Source organism: Panthera onca, chromosome A3, assembly GCF_046562875.1.
Source record: "Panthera onca isolate mPanOnc1 chromosome A3, mPanOnc1 haplotype 2, whole genome shotgun sequence".
Classification (NCBI taxonomy): Eukaryota; Metazoa; Chordata; class Mammalia; order Carnivora; family Felidae; genus Panthera; species Panthera onca.
The window spans coordinates 115,305,742-115,324,678 of record NC_138341.1 but is presented as its reverse complement, the minus strand read 5'-3'; the positions used below and the strand labels follow the sequence as shown (position 1 = coordinate 115,324,678).

The following is an 18,937-nucleotide window of genomic DNA, read 5'->3' as shown; positions in this document are numbered from 1 at the left end:
CAGGCTTCCTGACAGACTGCTAGCAGACTGTTTCTTTTAGGGGACATCTTCTCTCAAGACTACATGAGGAGAGACTTGGTTTTGGACCTCCCAAGTTGAAATCTAGCCTGTTGTTAGGTTAAATTTCTCCTTAAGCAGGGACGCCTCTCAGTCGGTTAAGTCTCCACTCTTGGTTTCAGCTCAGGTCATGATCTCACAGTTCGTGGGTTCGGAGCCCCACGGTGGGACCCACGCTATCAGCACGAAGTCTGGTTGGGATTCTCTCTATGCCCCTCTGCCCCATCCCCGCTCATGTTCTCCTCTCTCTCTCAAAATAAATAAACTTAAAAGAAATCCCACTAAGTAAAACCTCTTAAATTAAAAAAAAAAAAAAAAAAGTCTATTCATTTTTGAGAGAGAGAGAGAGAGAGAGAGGCAGCGCGCGAGCAGGGGAGGGGCAGGGAGAGAGGGAAACACAGAATCCCAAGCGGGCTCCAGGCTCTTAACTGTCAGCACAGAGCCCCCATGTGGGGCTGGAACCCGCTAACCACGACTTCGTGACCGGACCCAAGGCCCACGGACCCAAGTCCCACGCTTTACCGAGTGAGCCACCCAGGCGCCCCTAGTAAAAGCTCCTAAGTGAGGTGCGCGCTTCTAGCACCAATGAGTCCCTCAAACGTTAGAACACCTCGAGGGCGCATAGTGGAGGTAGTAGCAAGGAAACTAAAACCCTAACGGGCTCATATTATTGAGCTCTCACCTCCTACCCTAACCTAGGATAAATGGCCCCGAATTCACTTGACAAGCCGTGCAGAACATCGCAGAAACCTCTGCGCTGCGAAAGACTAAGGTAAGAGCAGCCACCTGCAAGAACCAATCCCCCGGCAAGGTTCCTCAGACGTAGCAAAAGCGCACGGATCGCGGGACTGCCGCGCCTCAAGTGCCCGCCTCTTCCAGGTGGACTACAAGTCCCGGCTTGCCTGGCGCCACGCCGTCGCCTGGTAACTCGCGCCAGACGGAGCGCTCCAGGTTGGCCCCGCCGCGCGCCTGCGCTTTGGCAGGTTCTGCGCAGGCGTATTTCCAACGCTTGGGAGGAGAGGGCGGGGTGTCGTTCCCTTTCGCTGATGCAAGAGCCTAGTGCGGCGGTGGGAGAAGTGTCGGCAGGAGCAACGCTGCCGCTGGGGCCTGGGGCTGACCCGTCCGACTTCCCGTCTGTGCCGAGCCCACTCGAGCTGCCGCCATGTCCGGGGATGAGGTGAGGGCCTGAGCCTGGCTCTAGGGCTAAGGACTGAGGCGGGGAGCCCAACCCACCCCAGTGTGGGAGACCGGGCCTGCGGCCTAGTAGCCGGCCGCCGCCATGTGGAGCAGCCGGGCCTAGGCGGCCGGGAGCGGTAGAGCCAGTGAGGACTTCGGAGCCGCGGGCCTGGCCGCGTCCGGCTCTCCTCAGGGCGGCGGCGCCGAGGCCTGCGTCCTTTGGTTGGCCGGCGTTTCCAGAATTGAGAGCTCGTTGAGTCGCCGTCCCAGAAGGGGGCTTGAATGCCCGGGTAATGCCCCGAAAGAACGAGATTGAGGCTGGCGACCCCTGCATTCTTTTCGGTTTGACACTGGGGCACCAACTCTCCTCGCTGGGCGCCAGGCGTGCTGAGAGGAGCCTTCCTCAGCTCCGGCGGAGCGCCCTCGTTGAAAACTTTGCAGGCTGGCTTGTCCTGGCCGGTGTCCGCCCTCATGCTCATAACGAGCATTATTTTTTAAAAAGACCGAGGGGTGAGGGAAGATAGGACGAGAGGAAAAGATCCTTCAGCCTCAGTAAGTGACTGACCTCGGAAAGTTTTAGGGCGGGAGTCCCTGAGCCTTCCTGAACGGAGAGCTCTGAGACGTGAGCGGGAAAATCCGGCTGCAAAGCTGGCTGGATCGTTTTCTCCCGTCGTGCTTGTACCTCGGCAAATTTTCTCAAATCCTTTTTAGCCAGGTTGGTTCCAGTTCACTTAAAATCAAACGGCTTATGATGAAATTTGATTTTAAGTACTGTCAGTAGGTATTGATCAACCCTGGGGGGGGAAAGCTACGGCTTACCGGCCAGGTCTCCCCGCCAAAAGCAATGCTCTTGAATTTATAATTCACTTTGTAAATATTGGGGTGCTTGGCCTCTAGCGCCTTGGAGAGGAGTTAGAGGAGAAAATCGAGGCTTCCTCGAGCGTTGGTGTTTTAGGTAGACCCTGAACGATGCTGAGAATTTCCACAAGTAGTGGAAAGGCCTGATCACAGAGTAAAGGAGTGGTTGAGAAGGCAAGTACATGTAATCACAGAAAGAACATTCTGCAATTTGGTTAAGGTTGATCCCCTTGAAATATAGTGGTGGCTAATTCACAGAAGGATTTGAAGACCAAAATAAGGAATTTTGATTTTATTCTGGAGGAGACTCCAATCTCACATTTGATTTTCCCAAAAACCTTGTAAGATTGTATCATTGTTATGCCCATTTTAGAGATGAGAGAACAGAGGCTTAGAGAGTTGTATGATGTCCATGATTAAATAGTAACTGGTGGAACCAGTAGTAGAATTCCAGATCTATGCAATATTACCTCCATCTAGATAACTAACAGGCTCTTGGTCTGTTAGGAGAGAAACTGAGAGTCTAAATGAAGTAGGTGGTTCTTGCTTGGAGGTCATGCTCTGACTACTTTATTTCAAAAGTTCTGAGAGTAGCAGCGTCATGCTTTTTTTCTACCCATATTCTAAGCTTCTCATAACCTTTAACAGAGTGCCTGTGTAGTACTGTGGGGTACTATTCTGTGCATGGGTTTTATGGTAAAGTACTCACAAGTGTTGTAAGGGAGGTAGATCAACTAGTTGTTACAGGAGGTAGAAGAAATAGGGCCATTTCAACATAGCGAGTTGGGGAGCTGGAGGATTCAGCGTTAACAGTGGGATCGGGTTTTGAAGGAAGTTGGAATGTGAATACATTATTGAAGGGTGAACAGGATTTTATCAAGCAGAAATGGCAGAACCAGCATTCCTACAGAAGGCTTTGGAAGCCAATAAAGTATTAAGCAGCTTAGCAACTTCACAGGTCTGCCAGTCCAACTACATTTTATAGGCAGGAAACAAGGGCGTAGGGAGGTTAACTTGCCCAAGATCACACAGCAACTTAGTGGGACTAGAACCTCTGTGCAGGATCTGATTCCTCTAGTACTGACGACTAGATAAATACTCTTAGACTAGCCCTTAACTTTGGACTACTTTACAGACTTGTGAGGATCAGGTTAAAATTTGTACATGGAAATGATTTATAACTGCCAGGGACTCCCCAAGAGTAGAATTCCTGGGCTAGGATAGAGGGTTAAAGAACCAACTATTAAAATTTTTTTTCCTCTTTTCTTCACATTTCTTTTTCTTTAAACACTTTATTGATGTATAATTGACATAAAACAAACTGCACACGTTTCTTTTTAAGCCTGGTAATTAAGCCAGAAACTCACTGATATATAACCTTTACCCTGGTAAAGCAGTGTTCTAGAATTATGGGGTGCTACCTAGTAAGGAAAAATTCCCTAATCTGCAGGCATTCATTGTTTTTCAGACCTTTTTTTTAAAAAGTGCTGTCAGTAGCAAAGATTACTGCTTATTAGTAGGCCCCATTCACAAAGTATCAGAACCATTGGGTTTTCACACAACATGGTAGGATGTTTTTACAAAAGAAGCTTTAAACTAAAAAAAAAAAAAGTTTCTGATTAAAAATGGATGTGTGTTGTACAAAGTTTACAAAACAGAAGAATACAAAAAATGAAAATTTTCCAGGATCCTGTCACACAGACATGACAGTGCTTAGCTTTTGTTCTCACCTTGTTTCTCTAGGTTCTTTTGTAACTAACATTTGTCTCCTGGGTGTGATGTGGTCATAAAGTTAGCATCTTGGGTAAATTCTGTTGGCTGAGAGTAGGTTACCACTTTCATGAAGCATTTTAGGTTATTATCAGCGTAAATTTTTGCTGGTATCCCTTTTCCTCACCTCCAGCCCAACCCAGGAAGTTGCAAGTAGGAAACTTTTTGAAAGCTTCGTTGTGGGTTTAAAAAAAAACAAAAAACTCAAGAGATTCTGTGGTTTTCCATAAGTGCACTGTCAGCAACTATTTGCTGCTCAAAGCCAAACTAGTCTCATAAAACATTTTGAATGTAATAATTTGTAAGTCAGACATGAAAATCTTAAAGAAAAAAAAAAAAACAAAGACTTTTTCACTTCAGGGCTGACCTGGCCTTATATTTTGGGGTAGTCCTTCTCTGGGCACTACTTTGGGATCCCTAGTTTCCTTATTTTTAAAATCGACTTTGCTAGGTGGTGGGAGTATAATGAGGCAATGAGTATGTGTCTTAAACATCCAGAGACAGTAATTGAGAGAGATGTTAATTATTTCAGTGTATAATTTCCTGTATGTTTATTACTCTTTACAAGGCTACAACCAAACTGTTTCCCTGTAGACTTAAGTACAAATGTTTTTCATAGGATAAGAAAACTGTAAGGCTGCACTGATTTGAGAATCCCTCAAATCTTTGGTCTATTTTGTTGGATAATAAAGGCTAATTAATATTCCAGAGAACTTGATACTTGAAAAAAATGCAGTAAATTGTAAGCCCTGCCAGACATCCAAATTTTTAGTGCCTAGATTGCTGTCCTTTTGCCAAACCTCCATATTTCAGTAATGAGGATAAACTAGATAACCTCCCTGGAATAGATTGCAACACTCCATGTAGGGTGACTCAAGGCCTGATGGATCAGCAGTGGGGAACTTCCTCCTGTTCTGTCTTCTTCTTTCTTTTTTTTTTTTTTTTTCAAAGTTTAATCAGTAATGTCCTTCAGACTGACTGCATTTCAGAATTATTCATTTGCTATACAATTAAATCTTTTGTGAAAGTAAAAGAGGAAGTCTTTGAAAGAAGGCTGTGTCAATTTCCAGAATGTCTTGAAGATCCTTCTCTATTGGGTGAAGACAGTAACTACCCTACCTTATTACAGACCTTAGTTTGATTTCAGTGTAGCTCAATTTCTCTAATGTACTTGGGTACATTAGAATCAGTTTTTGGGATTTTGAGTTTTATGATGTCTTAGAAATTTGATCACCCTAAATTGATGAAATTTGAGTGATAGGAATCAAGAGATACCATGCTTTGTGAACCATGAAGCGTTGTATAAATTCTAATAATTGCTAACATTTATTGAGTACTTTTGTGTCAGGCACTGTGCCAAGTGTTTAAATATATATGAACCTATTTACATAAATTTGTGAGGTTCGGTTTTGCTTCTGCTACTGATTTCCATTTTACATCTGAAGCATGGAGAGGTCAAGAACTTACCTGGAGTAACACAAGTACCAGTGAGAGTCAGGATTTTAATTCAATCAGTTGGACTCCAGACCTGTGCGTTTGTTTAGAGAGGTGGGGGAGGGACAGAGAAAGCAGGCTCCACACTGTCAGCATGGAGTGGGGCTCTAATTCATGAACAGTGAGATCGGGACCTGAGTCCGAAATCAAGAGTCAGACGTGCAACTGACTGAGCCACTCAGGCACCCCCCAAACCTGTGCTTTTAAATACTTCACTAAACTGTTCCAGAAGCTCATTGGGCAAAATGCTAAATTTAAGCATGGTAGAATTTGGACAAAGATTGGTAAGGGACTTAGAGAAAAATTATTTGGGATTTGAATCCAATTCTACTTGACTTCAAAGACCTCTTTCCACTCTACCAGGCATCTCCCCTATATGTTCTTAAACTGTTGTGTCTAAAATAATGATCTGTATTTTTTCCCAAGTGATCAGTGTACACAAATCATCTAAAACAAGTTATAAATTAGTTTTTCACTTATTCTCTAGTAGACATTAGATTTAAAATGACCTAAGAAAACTTTGAATGTTCTAGAAACAAAAAGCAAAGTAAAAGGTTGTGTGGAAGTTTTTCTTACTCAGATAGAGATTAGCTATAGGAAAGGCTGCTGATGGATTTTTATAAAGGTTTATCTGAACTTGGAGGGGAAAATAGTTTTTTTTTAAATCAGGTCAAGTCTGGTATAGCAACCCCAGGTTACAGCCTTAAATAAAACATATATAACCTGCCTAGGCATTGGTTTTCTTCTCCAAAAAATGGGGGGCATAGAATAGGTTATTTCTACGGTCCCTTCCCTAAGTTCCATGATGCATTTATAGTCTCCAAATTTGCTCATGAATTTTAAAAGTGAAGTTACTGTATCTTGTGACAGTTTACGTATTTAAGGCAGGTGCACATGTTTCAGAATCCCACCTCCACCCCTATTTAATAATACAAGGAAGGTTGGATGGACTTTGTGTGTGTAAAATCCTATTTGGTACTTAAATGCACCATATACTGTTTTACTTCTAAGCATATACCCTTTAAGAATACAGCATGTTCCAGGGCTCCTGGGTGGCTCAGTCAGTTAAATGTCCGACTTCGGCTCAGGTCATGATCTCACAGCTCGTGAGTTCGAGCCCCATGTCGGGCTCTGTGCTGACAGCTCAGAGCCTGGAGCCTGCTTCAGATTCTCTCTCCCTCTCTCTGCCCCTCCCCCCCCCCCCCGCGCGCTCTCCCTCTCCCTCTCCCTCTCCCTCTCCCTCTCCCCTCTCCCTCTCTCAAAAATAAATAAACATTTTAAAAAGTTTAAAAAAAAGAAAATACAACATGTTTGGAATGTATCATTAAAAAAACAATCATTTTGGGGCGCCTGGGTGGCGCAGTCGGTTAAGCGTCCGACTTCAGCCAGGCCACGATCTCGCGGTCTGTGAGTTCGAGCCCCGCGTCAGGCTCTGGGCTGATGGCTCGGAGCCTGGAGCCTGTTTCCGATTCTGTGTCTCCCTCTCTCTCTGACCCTCCCCCGTTCATGCTCTGTCTCTCTCTGTCCCAAAAATACAATTAAAAAAAAAAAAAAAAAAAAAAAACGTTGAAAAAAACAATCATTTAGTTCCTTTTTCTTTATTGTCTTTTAAACAGATGATTTTTGATCCTACTATGAGCAAGAAGAAAAAGAAGAAGAAGAAGCCTTTTATGTTAGATGAGGAAGGGGATGCCCAGACAGAAGAAACCCAGCCCTCAGAAACAAAAGAAGTAGAACCAGAGCCCACTGAGGACAGAGATGTAGAAGCCGATGAAGAGGACAGTAGGAAAAAAGGTAGGTGGTAGATATGAGTCACTGTTGTCTTTTGAGACCTGGTTCTCTTCCATCAGTGTTTCTTTTTTTTTTTTTTTTTACATACAGTGACCTCTCAGCCTGATAAGGTTGTTCCAGTGAAGTTGAGGCTATCACCAGGCCATGTACACTGGATCTTGCCAGATTTCTGATAAACTTGTTCCAGAGAAATTGCTACTGAATCCACAACTTGTAGAAATGACAAAACCTCATCATTCCAGGCCTGGTTTTTCCAGTCTAACTTGTCAAGTCTCTTCTCCAGTTTTAATTGTGGTTGTATTTGAGTGTAGGCAAAAAGATTTAGGGCCTGATAGTTTTGTGTCTTAGCAAGTCTGAAAATGTATAGAAGAGATTAAAATTACAACCTAAAATGTTTGGATTTAGATATCAGCACTAGTTATTCCCTCTTGCACACTGACATAGACACCATTTGACTACTAGAAAGAAATGATTCTGTAAATAAAATTTACGCCTGCTGAACATAAGACACTGCTAGTAATGGGGACAACTGACATTTATTGAGCATTTACTATGTGCTAAGTAAGCATCTTGTACATGTTTAAAACAAACTTGAAAAGTAAATCATTCTCATAATAAGACAAAACAAATTCATAAATAGCTCCATGAAAAACTTTGTAGTAGAGGGATCCTAAAATATTCCTAGTGTACAAGAGGGCAGGGCAAATGAAAAACTGATTGAATAAACCCATTATTTACTCACTAATAATGGATAAAGTTTACTAAGAAGTGGAAATAATTAGTTGTGCTGGAATGAAGGATTAAAGTAAGGGAGATGAGAGGGTAGACAGAAATGGAGAGAGAAAACTAGAGAGCCTTGAAAATTGTGTTAGAACCCTGACTTTGCCTTGGGAACAATGAGGCACAATATGGTTAGATTACTAAGTAAATGTTCCCAACATGGTCCCCTAACCAGGTTTTTCCTACAGAGCTTTGACTTGACCTGCCATTGTGTTTTTCAGAATCATAATCTTTGTGGTTTTAGAGAGACCACTGTACTAATTAATACTCGATCTCTATTGTGATGACTAATTAATAGCTAAAATGTTGGTTTAACTCTGATGCTATGCCTTCTGCTAGTTATTAATAATTTTTAATCTCAATTGTCTGTCTTTTTAGATGCTTCTGATGATTTAGATGACTTGAACTTCTTTAATCAGAAGAAAAAGAAGAAAAAAACAAAAAAGATATTTGATATTGATGAAGCTGAAGAAGGTGTAAAGGTAGTATTGCTTTCTTATTGAAGGTAAAATTTGACCTCTCGAAAGGTTGCTAATGACTGATGTTTCCCTCCCTTTGTCTTGTCTCTTACCAGCTTTGCTTTTGTTATTAAGTACTTGAACCACTGTTGAGGTCATTTTCTTGGGATTTGGTCTGACTAGGTGTCTTAAAGGGATTATGGTTTAAAGGAATATAAATTTAGGTTTTACACATTGTATTGTGTGCCATTAAGATGGTTACAAGCCCCTTGTCATTAACCACACTGAAATTGGCTAAGGAAGAGATATTTCTGTAAGAGAAATCCTATGGAGTATCTATTCCTATGGTTTCTTCTGTTAAACTTTTGGTAGCATGTTGAAGATACACAAACTTCTATGTGTGCCTCTGAGCAGCAAAAAATGAACCCCAGCTTGTGATGGTTGGTGGCTGATGATCATATGGCCTATAGGAGAACAGGAGCACTGAGCCTGGTTTTATGGGGTTCTCTGATCTTGTAGGGACAGGAGGCCCTATAATTGTCTTGTTACTGGATCAGTTTCCAATGTAAATACTTCAAAACTCTTTTGAACAGGGATAGGTAAATGTATGAGTAGGGGGGTAAATAAGAGGGTGGATCAGGAAGGAGATGAAAGTCTGTTATTCCTTCACTTAGAGCTACTATTTTATTTCCTTCTTTCCTTCCTTCCTTCCTTCCTTCCTTCAAGAGAGAGAGAGGGCAAAGAGAGAGAGAATCTTAAGCAGGCTCCATGCCCAACATGGAGCCCAGTGTGGGGCTCAGTTTCACAACTCTGAGATCATGACCTGAACCAAAATTAAGAGGCACCCCTGGAGCTACTATTTTAGACTGTTCAGGAATCTTGAGCAGAGTCCACACATCTATTTAAAAAAATTCCAGGATAGTAGCAATTTTATGTATATACAAGTGAGAAGGAGCAAGCATGAGAACACATGCACATGTACTAAGTGTCCTATTTTATGCCTTCTACCCCAATTTTTCTTTGGTTTGCTTGAACTGAAGTAAATAAGGTATATCCCACATGTAACAAAGAAATGTATACAGTAATTCATTCAGTTTTAGAAATAGTGCCATAATATTGATAACTTGGTTAATTCAGCAAATATGCATTGGTAATTACAGGGAGTCAGGCTAATTGCTAGAGTACTGAAATGAACAAGATATTTTTCCTGTTTTCAGAGATTATTTTAGTTCAGGGATAATTTAGAGTCCTTTAGAACAAGATTTTACCTGGATTCATCTATTCTCTCCCTGTCTGGGGATTCTCTTCTCTTCCTACTATTGTAAGGAAATTGAGAAAGAAATGTTCAGATTATACTGAATAAATGAGGTTTAAATATCCTGGGTATCAAGGTGACATATCAGAGATGTGCTACAGAAGGTCTTGGTTAACAAGATTTTTTTGGAGGCATTTCCTCTAGTAGCTTTCGTCCTGAAGAATTGCTTATGAGCTCTATTCTTACTAAGTGCTTGAATACAATTTTCTCTGCTATTGACAAGTCCTAAACATAAGAGCTTGTTTAAAAGTATCCTCATCAGGCCGTCAAACACTAAAGTGTTTTTAAGATACTGGGTTACTCTTCTGAATTTTTAGACTATCACATGACTTTAGAAAAATACTGAGAAACACTGCCATTTTCTGTGTTTCACTGGGTCTTAGCCTCAGTTTGGAAGTAGATCTTACTGGGATGAAATAAATAATAGTATAAGACTAGAAATTGGCTGTTGTGTGCTAACTTATGTCAGCATATCCAAGTTTCTCATTTACTGACTGTCATCTCAGAGACTAAGTTAGTATCTGCTTTCTTGTTTATGTGTTATCCAGCTAATACATATCGGCTGATTTGGTCTTTGATGGCCAAATGTGGCATTGAAACTACACAGCTGGGGAAAAAACCCAGCAAACTACACAGCTGGATTTGGAATCTCAAGGCTGAGCTTCATTTATTTCCAGTTCTTGCAGCTTTTCTGTGAAGATTTATGAAACTATAGTAGCTAATGTCAGTAATTCAGGATGCAGGCACACAAAGATAGATGATGATAGGTAATATCGACAGCATACTTCATGGTAGGAAGCAGGACAAGCTGGTGAAAGGACAGAGGAGATTAGAAGGCTGGAGACAGAGACTGGCCCTTTCTGGGGTGTATATGTCTCATTTCTAGTGCCGTATTTACCTCCATAACTATTGCAGCCAATCTTCGGATAAGTTTTACCTTGTCTCCTTCCATTCATCAGGTGACCCTAATTCTCTGGGTTCTGCCTTTTCCCTCTTTCATGGTGTCATCTATTGAAATGATGCCCAAAGACCTCTTCACAGTTTGGTGCCAGGCTGACTGTGGTATAATAAAAATAAATATTTGGTCTTTGTTCCCAGTTCTTGGCACACAGCTCCTAAAACGCTTGTCATCTCTGCAGTGACAAAAGTGTCTTTTGAGATGACTAGTGGCTAGGAGTTCATGGATAGCTTCAGGATGGGGGCTGGTTGTCAGAAAGATCAAGCCATGATTAGAGAATTGGAAATTTCACACACACACCTACTCCTCCAGGAAAAGGGGCTGGAGATGAGTCAGTCACCAGTGGACAATGATTTAATTCTGCCTACATAATAAAACTTCCATAAAAACCCTTCAACAGTGGGGGTTGGAGAGCATCAGGGTTAATGGACACATGGGCTGTTGGGAGAATGATATAACCAGGGAAGGTTCTGCACCTGTCTCCCTCCCTGCTTTTCTTGCTCTGTGCACTTTTCCATTTGGCTGTTACTGAATTATATCCTTTATAATAAACTGGTAATGGTTATGTGAAGTGCTTTTCTGGATTCTGAGTCATCATAGCAAATTATTAAATGGGGTGGAGGGGTGTTGTAAATCTGTAGTCTTGTCAGACTATGTGGGTAAAACATGGGGACCCTATCCTTGCATTGGCCTCTGAAGTAAGGACAGTCTTGGACTGAGCCATTAAACCTATGGAGTCTTATCATTGAGCCCGTATAGTGTCAGAACTGAATTGAATCATAGGCCACCTAGTTAATGTCAGAGAGTTGGAGAATTACTGTGGAAAACAGTATGTATTTGGTGTTAGGAGGAAAAAAACCCCTCCCAGTGATTGCATCAAAATACTTAGAAACTTCCTTAATATACTCCTGAATACTCCTTTTCCTGCTAAAGATTGTTAATCAGAAGATTAGGAGTCTTTTAAAGATTCTCAGGTGTTTATGACAGTGGCCTGGTTTGGAAATATGGGCAATAATTGCAAGATCTCCAGGCTGATGGATAAAAGAAAGGAAAAGGTCCCACAAAAGTGTCTTAAAGAGGGGTGCCTGGCTGGCTCAGTCAGAAAAACATGTGACTCTTCAACTCGGGGTTGTGAATTCAAGGCCCACGTTGGGCGTGGAGCCAACTTTTAAAAAAGTGTCTTAGACAATTTCTAGTTTAAATGACAAAGACTCTGAGCCAGTTTGGCCCACCTGTGAGGGACATTTCTTTTTATTATCTTTTTTAATGTTTTTATTTATGTTTGAGACAGAGACAGAGCATGAGCAGGGGAGGGGCAGAGACAGAGGGAGACACAGAATCTGAAGCAGGCTCCAGGCTCTGAGCTGCCAGTACAGAGCCCAATGCGGGGCTCGAACTCACAGACTGTGATATCATGACCTGAGCTGAAGTTGGACGCTTAACCAATTGAGCCACCCAGGCGCCCCAAGACATTTCTTATCTATTACTTCAGCTGTGAATATTTTATTTTTTCCTCCAAAATGATGCCAGCCCGTATCATTTAAAAAAATAGTCCTAGTATCAAAATGTTGAGACTCTTACTTAATTTCTCAGGATCTTAAGATTGAAAGTGATATCCAAGAAGCAGCTGAACCAGAGGATGACCTTGACATTATGCTTGGCAATAAAAAGAAGAAAAAGAAGAATGTTAAGTTCCCAGATGAGGATGAAATACTAGAGAAAGATGAAGGTAATATTGGGGCTCAGCAGCTCATTTCTGTTCTACTCAAGACTTTAACCTAGTGTCTTGGTCCCTTTTTATTATTTCCTGTTCCTTCCACTGCCTGGAAGCTAAAAGGAAAGAGTATCTAACTTGATAATGACTGTTAAAGATTTCATGGGGGAAGAATTTGGTAGTTGTGATTACAATGAAGACATGCTGATTAAGACTATTGGGAAAATCACTGTAACTGGATTTTAAATAGTTTAAAAATTACTATTTTTTGTTAAAAGTGCTGTTTTATTAATTCTAAGTACTAAAGTCTTTAGAGAACTTGAGTATAGTCAGCAGATGGGTTTTTACTTCAGAACAGCTGGACTTTTTTCCTCTCGTTATCCTAGTGCGTTATTTTCTCTTGTGTTTGTTATATCAGGAAATAATTTGGTATGTCTGTTATCACAAATTCTAATTGGAGTGGTCTGTTAATGAAAGTTGTAACATCCCTGTCTTTAAGAAATGACAGGTTGTTTCTAATCCTTGATGCTTTTATGCTTTCTGTGGGACAGAAGACAAATGTCTCTGAAGCTTTCATTTCTCTAGATCTGTCCCCCCTCACTTTGTTACTGCCTACCCCTCATTCTTACAGTCTTTGTTATCTATAGCTTTAGAAGATGAAGACAGCAAAAAAGATGATGGTATCTCCTTCAGTAACCAGACAGGCCCTGCTTGGGCAGGCTCAGAAAGAGACTACACATATGAGGAGGTAAGACAAATTCTGTTAAGAAAAAGGGCTAAGATGTTACGAAGAGCAAGATATTTATACTGAATTGGAAGGGCCGTTGAAGAACAGTGAAACAGACCTAGAGAGGTCACACAATTAGTGCACAGTGTTGCCTGATGCCCTCATATGGGGCAGCTACCCAGAGTTTGGCAGTCATTATGGTATTCACTGTTCCAACTGAATCCAAGAACTTCTGAGGACATGGAGCCCCTTGGACTTGGGGGAAGAGTAAAGGAAGGGGTGACTAATTTTGGGGCCAGAGTAAGTCTGGAATTCACTTGTTGCAGCTTTCCTGAATCTTTTCTATATATCATACTCTCTCCCATAAAAGCCGCAGAATTAGTAGGGTCTCATTCGTTCATTTAACTGTGAACAGGTTGTTGCTCAGCATCCATAAGGGATGAGTCTTGCTCTCATGTAGTGATACATGTGTGTGTTTAGTAAAAAGTGATGTTTGTTTTGAAGTAAAACAGTGACTCAAGTGGGAACTTTATATTCCTATTAATAAGCATGTACATGAATACCAATTGTTTCTCTATAGCTATTGAATCGAGTGTTCAACATCATGAGGGAAAAGAATCCAGATATGGTTGCTGGAGAGAAAAGGAAATTTGTCATGAAACCTCCACAGGTTGTCCGAGTAGGAACAAAGAAAACCTCTTTTGTCAACTTTACAGATATCTGTAAACTGTAAGTTGGTTAATGGAGAGTCTCCACCCCAAATACCAGATTCTCAGAGGAGTATATGTTAAATGTCTTTATTGTGCACTTTGTTGCAGGTAGAAAGAATGTCGGGGTTGGTTTGAGGGAGGTCACCGTTCAAGTCTGTCCTATCCGTAGATATTTCAATTCATAGGTCTCAGGGCTTGTTTTATTAGGCATCCAGAGGTGAGAGACCCATGAGAGTGGATCCTAACTATAGACTGAAAAGGGAGGAGGCTGAATGTAGTCCTCAGACAGGAACCTGGGGAGCCCAGGAAGGTGGAAGGGCTCATCAGGCTGGGGTAGGCCTTACAAACAGGTGCAAGAATGAGCTCTGGGAAAGCAGCTGAATTTGATGTGCTTCTTTCTTGGATGGCCGTTGCCAAGACACGATCAGTGAGATTTTAGATTTCTTAATTACCATCACATTCCATGTGTATTTCAACGCCAGGTCACTGTCTGGGTCTGTCACTTCCCACAGCTCAACTGCATCTCTTCTGAGAGGCTTCTTAGGGCAACCAATCTTATCCATTTATTGTTTGTTATTCAGTTTCATAAATGATACATGCTTATTGCAGATAAAAGGCAAAACAATGATGGACAGAAAAGAGAATAATCTCTAAAAATTCTACCACCCGGAGATAATCACTGGTTTTCATTATACACATTACTTAAAAGATTTTAGACTTTTTTTGCTGATGACAACAGTAGTATATTTTTATTTTAGAAAGCTAGAAAACATAGACATGCAAGAAAATGAAAAATCATCTGTAAGTTCACCATTAAGAGATCATAGTTTAATACTTTTATGTTTAGCTAGTTTTGTGCATGTAGTTATTTTTAAATAAATTGGTGTCATACTGGTTTTTAATCTTTTTTTCTCTTAGTATATCACAAAACATTTACCCATGTCATTAAACTGTCTTCATAAATGTTTTTAGTAGCTACACAACATACTCTAACAGCTCTTAGGTGGATACAGTTGCTTCCGTGTTTCCATGATCAGCAAAGCTTCAGGAAACATTCTGATACATGTATCTTGACAATAACTCAGAATATAGCCTTAGGGCAAAAGTTCCCAAAATGGAATTGCTGAGTTAAAAAGAATGGATATTTTTTATGGCAAACATTGACAAATTGCTTTCTAATAAGCTTGTACCAATTTATACTCCCACTAGCAATGTAGGAGCTTACCTGTTTTGTTGTATTTTCACCAACCCTCACTACACTTTGGGGAAAAATAACTTTAAAATTGTAATAGTAGTACCTGGTTTGGAACAAGTTCAAACAATGCCAAGTGAATAGAATTAAAAGTTAAAATATTGACTGGCATTGCTCTGTACTTTTTCCTATGTGTACTTTTGTTGTTGTTGTTACATAGATAGAATGGATGTATCATTAACTTATTTAACAGCTCCCCAGTTGGTGAATATTTAAACTGTTACCAATTTTTCTACTGTTGTGCTACCATGAAATATTTCCCAATATGTTGTCCCCCCTGCTTTCTTTTAATGAAAAATTTCAAATAGGAAATACATAGGGATTACCATAACAAACACCAAAGTGTCCATTGCCTGGGGTTGGTATATTTTGACACATTTGCTTCAGATCTTTTTCTTTAAAGAGGGCTGTAGAGTTAAAATTACCGACATCTTTGTATCTCTTTATGATCCCTTCATTTTCCTTCTCAGAAAAAGATGTTAACCTCTAAAGTTGGTGTTTACTTTCCTGTCCATGTTTCCAGACATTTTTTCATATATCTGTATTTATAAATAACATGTTGTATGGGCTTTTAAATATAAATAAATGGTATCCTATATATCTTTATTTCAGCATTTGATGAACTGGTCACTAAAATTCACTGAATAGTTAGGTAATCAGATTAAAACAGTGAACAGGATGGTGTTTTAGACATTTGGTTCCATTTCCAATGAGATAAGGTTTATATATTCCATTTTCTTTTTAGATTACATCGTCAGCCCAAACATCTCCTTGCATTTTTATTGGCTGAATTGGGTACAAGGTAAGAAACTATATTCACATTTATATACAGTTATATATATAGTAGTACTGGATGTTTCAGAGGAACTTCTCCTAACTTGAAAAGGATACATAACACCCTTAGAACATTCACCTGATAATCAGAGGAAATTTTAGGCCAGTGAGGGAAATGATTTCTGAGAGCTTGGCTGCTGAGGAATAGAGAACAGTTTTCAGTGGCTCATCTGTACAGGCCTGCTGGTATTCCTGTCATTAACTGGAATTCTTGGGTCTTTTTATGGAGCAAATATTTTTGGAGGAAACGATTTTCTTAAATCAGAATTTATTTTCTAAATTGTTAATATGAAGAAATAGAGCTTTAGAAGTTGATGAGTGGCACAGGAGAAACACTGAAACAGAGCCTTAGTTAGTTATTTCCCTGTCTTCAGGGCTCACCTGTTGAAGGCACCAAGCCAGTCCCTCCCCATTCAGGGAGACCAGAATCCCTGGGAGGCCATCCCAATGAGTGTGACCATAAATACTAAAGATAAGTGATGTAGACTTAAGAGCAGTATGATAATAGCAACTCAAACATGCTCAGTACCTGCTGTGTGAGAGGCACTGTGCCAAGCACTTTTTTGAGTACTGTCTCAGTCTTTATAACAGTCTTATGAACTGTAAACAGAAATTAATAATACCGTCTTACAGGTTTGGAAACCGTTTCATTGAAGTTGTAGTTGGTCACATAGCTAGTTAATATCATAGCCAAGATGGCAAACTCAGCTCTGCCTGTCTCTGGAGCTTGAACTCTTAAAAGGCTTACAGAGATACCTAAGGTGTTCTGCTCTCTTCTTACTCAAAACTCTTCTTAAAACCGTTTGATGCAATTGGCTACACTTGCTCTGGGGTCAAGGAGTGGCTTACTTTGACTAGTGGTGGATACGTAGGCTCTGTTGTAGAATTGTGTTTTAAATGTAAATTTGTTACTTTATTTGTAACTTACATAAACTAATGCAGTAAAAGCTACCAGTGGTTTTCTTACTCAGAATAATTTTAGTTTTTGTAGAGGTGGGGTATTAAAACAAGTTGTGACCAGTGAACTTATGGTCAATGGGCTAAATATTATGGCGTTGTTGAGAAAATTCCATTTCTTTTGACAGTAAATGGAAAAAAACTCTTACATCGAGCATTGGGATCACCGTAGCCTGAAGATTAAGGGTTACAATCTGTGGAGGATAATAAACCTTATAGTTAAAGGAGAATCACAGGAGAGGTTCTTACAAAAGGCAGTTTTATAATGAGATATAAAACAAATGTAAATTTAATGCTACCTGGCTGAATTTTGTTTCACTTTGTGATTTGTAATTTTTAACAAATGATGTCTAGCCCAGAGCTTTACCAAAAGTGCTTGTCAGCACCTTTTCAGAAAGTTTCTCTTTAAGCACCATTGACAATATGTGGCCTGTGAGTTCAACTGTACTTCTTTATTGGTAACTTTATATAGTTCACACATTCAGTGTACAAATGGTTTTTAATATGTTGACATAGTTGAACCATTACCACGACCCATCTTAGAATATTTTCATCACCTATGTGACTGAATCAAAACATTTAGTGCTTAAAATTTTTAGAGATACAACTCCCTATTTTTATATTTATAGACCCCCTCACTGTCTAGTACATGGTATACATTCAGTAAAAGTGTTTTTCTTTGTTGGATGAATAAGCCATCACAGAATCAATTTGTTTTAGACTTAAAGGTTACTAGAGACTTGGTTGGTTGAAATTGGATTTAATGTTAGGAAATATGGGTAGGTCATCAGGCACCAACTACTTAAAAATAAATCTTGAGAAACCAGGTGGTATCGGACTGCTCTAGGACTGCTCTAGAACTTATGCCACTGAATATATTTTAAATTCATCAAGTGTATAAAGGTCCTTTGGTTCCTTACAGGAAACAATAATGGAAATATTTTTGCTTTCTCTCATAGTGGTTCTATAGATGGTAATAATCAACTTGTAATCAAAGGAAGATTCCAACAGAAACAGATAGAAAATGTTTTGAGAAGATATATCAGTAAGTACATAATTCCATAATCTCGCTCTGAAATGTTCTCATCAGGCTGCAGTATTTTGGGGATGAGGGAGAATGATAATGATGGGAAGGTGGGACAGCAAGGTGACTTCTTGGCAGCTGTGTAGCAGGGAGAAGGGTTTGGATTTTTCTTAAGGCGCAGCAGACCAAGGCTGCTGGTTGGTTGTAGGCTGAAGGCCAAGTCAGAGAAATCTGCATTCAGGCCTGGCCTGTCTTTATCATCTTCCTAATGACTTAAAGTTGGCAGGTCTGCTCCCACCTAGGTAACCTAGGAAGTTCTGAGTGGCTCTCCTGTAGACAGATCCAGGAGTGGCATCTGGCAAGCACCCCTACCTCCTTGGACATTTGGAGTCTTTCAGCCCATGATTTAGTGCCTGAAGTATCACAGCAAACACCTTGTGTCTTTACCCCTAGAATATCTAAGTTAAGCTAAAGTTTTCCTTGGTCTGGGTACCATTTGGGCTTATGTTGTTCTGTGTAGAGTATGTTTGAGAGAAGAAACTTCTGGCTCACTGCAGTCAACAGGTAATTCTGTATGTTGCTTTTTCTGCAGAGGAATACGTTACCTGTCACACGTGCCGATCACCGGACACAATCCTGCAAAAGGACACCCGACTCTATTTCTTACAGTGCGAAACTTGTCATTCTCGATGCTCTGTTGCCAGCATCAAGACCGGCTTTCAGGCTGTCACAGGCAAGCGAGCACAGCTCCGTGCCAAAGCTAACTAATTGGCTAACCACCACTGATTTTCAAAGTGTGTTGTGGAGATTTGGCTGGACAGGTTTACCATCAAAGTGGATATATCATTGTATTAAATACAAGATAGAAAAGCTGCCAAGTTTTTTGGCTTGTGGCTGGTTGGTCTGAAATCTTTGCAAGATGCCGATGCTCAAGCTGTTGACCTACTCATTGCCTACTTTAACAACTGTCAGAAAAACATGATGGGGTAAGGCGGTGCTTTTTTAAAATCGTTCATAGACTTATGTAAAATGCAAGATAAATTAAAGTTATTATAACAGTGA

General features: G+C 40.4%; 1 protein-coding gene across 1 annotated transcript; it reads left to right on the top strand.

Moving 5' to 3' along the window:
* The first annotated feature begins 1,070 nt into the window (after positions 1-1,070).
* On the top strand, positions 1,071-18,937 carry EIF2S2 (eukaryotic translation initiation factor 2 subunit beta). Its single transcript, XM_060615877.3, has 9 exons — positions 1,071-1,234; positions 6,972-7,149; positions 8,305-8,408; positions 12,251-12,386; positions 13,019-13,119; positions 13,679-13,827; positions 15,806-15,862; positions 17,811-17,896; positions 18,468-18,937. The coding sequence occupies exons 1-9, from the start codon at positions 1,220-1,222 to the stop codon at positions 18,641-18,643; spliced, it is 1,002 nt and encodes a 333-aa protein (XP_060471860.1). The 5' UTR covers positions 1,071-1,219; the 3' UTR covers positions 18,644-18,937.